General features: G+C 43.0%; 1 protein-coding gene across 1 annotated transcript in view; it reads right to left on the bottom strand.

Annotated features, from left to right (window-relative positions):
• Nucleotides 1-2,038, bottom strand: part of LOC123959243 (serine/threonine-protein kinase BRSK2-like) — a 50,629-nt gene extending 48,591 nt beyond the window's left edge. Inside the window, exon 1 of the mRNA XM_046033193.1 lies at nt 1,995-2,038. Coding sequence (XP_045889149.1) covers nt 1,995-2,038 — 44 coding nt within the window. The remainder of the gene's footprint in view (nt 1-1,994) is intronic.
• Nucleotides 2,039-4,942: the final 2,904 nt, after the last annotated feature.

Raw genomic sequence — 4,942 nt, forward strand, 5'->3', positions numbered from 1 at the left:
TAATCCTGTTAAATAATTGTGATCTCAATATTGACCAAAATAATTAGCAGCCCTACATGAACATTTAATTTAATTCATGAAATTTGTTGTGTGAAACTACGGCTCTGCCTTATTTCTGTACAGGCTAACGCTTCATTCAATACATTGTTTTATTTTTAACTTGAAAAAACTTTGGTGAAGAGCGCCTTATGACTTGTTTAGGACTCGAAACTCAAAGTTTAGGACTTCACTCGGACTTGCCACTCACGATCAGTCTGGACTTGGGACTTGACTTGGGACTTGTTGGTCTTTGACTTGAGACTTGACTCGGACTTGCCACTCACGATCAGTCTGGACTTGGGACTCGACTTGGGACTTGAGTGCTAAGACTTGAGACTTGACTCGGACTTGTAAAACTGACTTGGTCCCACCTCTGCGAGTCAGTGCTCTATACACACTGTCATGAACCCACTTTTCTGAAATTTAAAACCACCACACTGCATGCATACCAAAAACACAGCAATCGTCAGAGTTTCAATATAAATCAGTGTATAAAATTTACAAAGCCCAAGAAAATGTCCTTCACAGGAAGCCCAAATAATTCAACACCACAAATAAGGAGATTTAGGGGATTTTAACCATAGAAAACTAAAATACAGCTCAATTCAGACCCGAGCAAACCCATTATTCCAATAAGTCAAATATAAGATCTCTGGCAGGTGTCCCAAATAAAACAATCAAAGATCTTTTCACACAAAAATCCAGCCATTTCATTTTCACTTCATTGGTCAGTCTGACATCGTGTTTGAGATGGCAGCTCCGATCAGTTACCTTGATACCAGGGGTCCTGGTGCCCCCAGACATTACGTGCCCAGGTGAAGTTCTCCGTTTTACCGAGGTACAGGTTGTTGAAGGCTTTTGGTGGCGGAATTAACACGTTAACAGCTCTTAAAGCTATTTCTTCGATTGACATGACAAAAGTTAACTCCCTGTTGACTGAAAACAATGTTGGCCGAATGGATTCTTCACTCTCTACTACCTGCTTAGGGCAAACCAACAACATGAACATGTTATCAGGCAGAATTAACACAACAGCAGTTCAGCCTGAGCGTCAGGCTCAAGCTAATTAGTAGGATATAAATATATTTAGTTAAGACACCAGCACTCATGTGTTGAAGCCACTTGTAAATTAAATCTAACCCCGGAGGCCGTACAACTACTGATGTGTCCACCACAGACGCCACCTCATCGATTTTAGTTTGTTGAAAATGCCAGATCCGTTTTAAACGTTTCTGTTGAGAGAATCAATGTGTTGGAGTCGGTGCGGATCTACACCACAGCTAATCAGAGTGATCCTTTCCTGATACATCCTATTGATTTCTGATTTTCATCAGTGCTGGGCTTTTAGCTGTGAAACACACAAACGCTATCAGTCATCTGCCAATCATCGCTCTCTCCGCTCGCTCATTTTGTCCTCGCTCTTTTCCTGACCTTCTGTCGTCAAACCGGCCCGAGAGTCTGAGTCATTCTCTGGCGTCCCTGCTCGGGGGCGTTGTGACAGGTCTGAGAGGCCGGACGCAGGACACAAGACACCAGAAAGTGAAATTTCATTTCCATCAAAGCCGCCAGTCTTCAAAGGTCTGTCATGTCGCGTGATGGCGTGCTGGCAGCAAATAAATAATAAAAGATTTTTCTTTAATCTTTCAACCAGCAGTTTCCCTGACCACACTGTCACACCAACTTCTCCCTCCATCTCTCTCATCTTGCAACACTTCTCCCACAGCTGAAGAGGAAGTAAAGCCAGGAGAGATATTCTGATATCAAAAGCTCACAGAAAGAACTTTGAAAGCCCTCTGGAACAAATACAACATTGAATCTCATACTGATAAAATAGAAAATGAGGTCATGTTTTCACAGCCAAAACAAAGCTGGTAAATGTGTAAATATTGTTAAATGAGTAACTTAACTCCCTGAAAACCTAGTCTTTGCTGACATATAGTGGCTTCACGTCTCACCTTGCTGCAGAGATGTACAGGTGTACTGCAGGACCCTGTGACATCACTGTAGGGTGTGACTACAGGTGCACATTTCTGACTACAACAAACTGCACCCAGCAGTGATGGCGGGTGAGAGAGGACAGCAAAACACTGATTTTCAGTCTGGTGTTACGTTACTGTTTAATTCTGTGTTTTAATCTACCGTGGGTTTTTGTGCCCATAAATATGTTCTAAAATCAATTTTCAGAGAATGTGATGTTCTCACAATGTTAACAAATACTTGGAAAACACAACTAAGCCGTTCCTTCCCTGGAATATGGCCTAACTTACCAAAGGATTTCACTGAAATCTGTCAACAGGTTTTTGAGATATCCTAATAACAAGCAAAAATTAAAGCTCTGTAACAGACGCTCAATGCTTGAACTGGGCTGGTATGGACTACCATATGAAACGGAAGCAGTGGTGAGAAAAATGGGAGACTCGGACTCAGAGGTAACAACATCACCTGGCGAAACATCTTCATTAACATCAGCTGATGTCCTGCACTGATCCGACTTTGCAAACCAATAATCTTCCACAATTCTCTCTAAATCAATTGCAGATGCAACACGACCTGTTAATGGAACACCTGCGACGTGACCCGTAGCTGTGATAAAACAGGATTTACTGCTGGTATACGCAGAAGCTTGAGGCTCACAATGACCAAGGTAACAAAATAAAATTGTAACAATTAATAAGATTCAAAGTTTAGTCAAATTATTTAGTCAAATTATTTAGGGAAGTTGATTTTCTTACCTAAAGCAACTATGCAAACCCCATTTAGATAAAACGATGGTGGTAAATAAGTCGATCATTCCCCCGTGAGCATTTATTTATAATCTGATAAACTTTCATTCTAAGTCATTGATTCTAACCTGTGAACCTCATCAGGAAGATGCCACCATCAGAACTCTAATGATGTCCAGCACTTTAACACAACATTAAGCCGCGGACTTTGGATTCCCCGTCACTTTCCCGTCGGCAGGTGAACACACAGTGTCTGGGATGGATGCAGGTGCAGCGTTTCAGCCTATCCTCCTGCTATCAGATCTAATTACCCTCGTTTTCATCTGCTCGCGTCGGTGAGACACAGTGTTGCATGGCGGAGGCTAATTAAACACATGTACAAGGTAAACAGACATTCAGCCCCCTGCCCTTCATGCGTGAGCGGTGACGCTGACATTTATTAAGCTCGATTATGACCCGTATGGTTTTTTAATGTGTAGTAATAAAGTGCATGTGTGTGGAGAGAAAGCTGGGGGTGGGACGGGAGGAGCGGGAGCTGTATCATAGGTGGAGGGCCCACCTCATTTAAAAAAACCTACATCAAGTCAAGGTTCATTCCTGCTCAGGTTTCAAGAATCTTTCATCTCAGACGGTCACCTCAGGTCTCTCCTCGAGCCCACAGAGCTTTAATTCTCACAAGCACCGGCCGACTGTGTTGTCTGGGTTACTGTGATCCCTTCTGAATCCTGTCTCGTTCGGTACCGACGTTCCCCTGCTCACCTCAATTATCTCAAGCTCATCCTCTCTGTTGAGCCAAATTAACAGAAACGTTTCCAGCTGTGTTCACTGTCATTATAGAGGCATTAACATGAGCTTTTATCAAGTTAAGTCATGCATAATGCAGACTATAACCGAAAAAGAAGTGTGCGCTTTCAAATAGGGGTACTTCATCCATTAATATAAGGAAATGAATGCTGGAGATGTTAATGTGTTGATGTGATTGATCTAAATGGTTTGTGTGTGCCAATTAAAGGGGCACTCCACCAGTTTTTAGAGATCAGTGTTCTCAGCCTGTGGTAACACTTACTGTGATCTCATCAGGGTTATCGCAGCTTCATCACGGAGGACTCCTTTAATATCTAATTTACTTTGAATTCATAAACTTTCTGACGACTGACAGAGACACATTTTACTTATTTATTTAATATTAGGACATTAACTTGTGTGTCAGTCAACTCTAAGGCACTTTAAAATCACGCCCTGTCCACACACACAAGGGTGTTTATTAAAACGTAGCCTTTTCTATGTGTTTTGGCCTTTTGTCCACACAAACTGTGTTTAAGGTCACTGAAAAGAACCTTTCTAAAAATTCCTGCCAGGGTGAAGATTGGCAGAAACATCAGTGTTTCTGCCAATCTTCACTGTGGGGTGTGCACTCCAGAGTCTTTGTTTACACGTGGGCCACACACACGGGCGAAACAGTGCCTATTCCAACGTTTTTGTTTTGCTAACTTTATATTTGAGTGCGGTCCTGAGTAATAACGCCACTTCGCTGTCAGTCCACTGTGATTTCCCCTTCCTCGATGCGTCACTGCCGGCACCCTGCCGTAAATTGTTTTTTCAGGCTTCGGAGTGGCCAACATGGCTTTAGGGTCAGGGTTATATCAGCGCCTGTTGGTTTGGCGTACTTGTATTGACAGCCCTTCAATTGTGTTTTTGCGTTCTCATGTGGACAGTTGTTTTTTTTAACCGAAGAGGGAATAGCTGTATAAAAATACCCGTGTACATGGGAACTAGGCCTCAGATCAAATACTCTGCCGGTTCAACACTAACCAGCTCTGACCCAGACTCGTAGCACTTAATCAGGGTCTCAAATGGTGTAAATCAATTTATTAAGACTCTCATCTGAGCTCCAAGAACAAGTCTTTTATCGCCCTCTTTACCACCACATCCCAGCTCCAGTCACACACACACAGAACACATCTTCATCAGTTGGTTTTTCTGTTTGTCTGTTACTGTCCCTCCATCCTGCTGAAAACACCTTCACCCGAGGTTAACGTCAATCCTGACGTCAATCCCCCCCCGGGTCTTCCCCGGTGGTCTGCTGCCAGAATACCTTCACAGGGACGCTTCATGATCAGACGCAGCGGTTCTACCCTAAACATCTCTGAGAGCTCGGACTTCTTGGACAGTCAGATGAA

This window comes from Micropterus dolomieu, linkage group LG20, assembly GCF_021292245.1.
Source record: "Micropterus dolomieu isolate WLL.071019.BEF.003 ecotype Adirondacks linkage group LG20, ASM2129224v1, whole genome shotgun sequence".
Lineage (NCBI taxonomy): Eukaryota > Metazoa > Chordata > Actinopteri > Centrarchiformes > Centrarchidae > Micropterus > Micropterus dolomieu.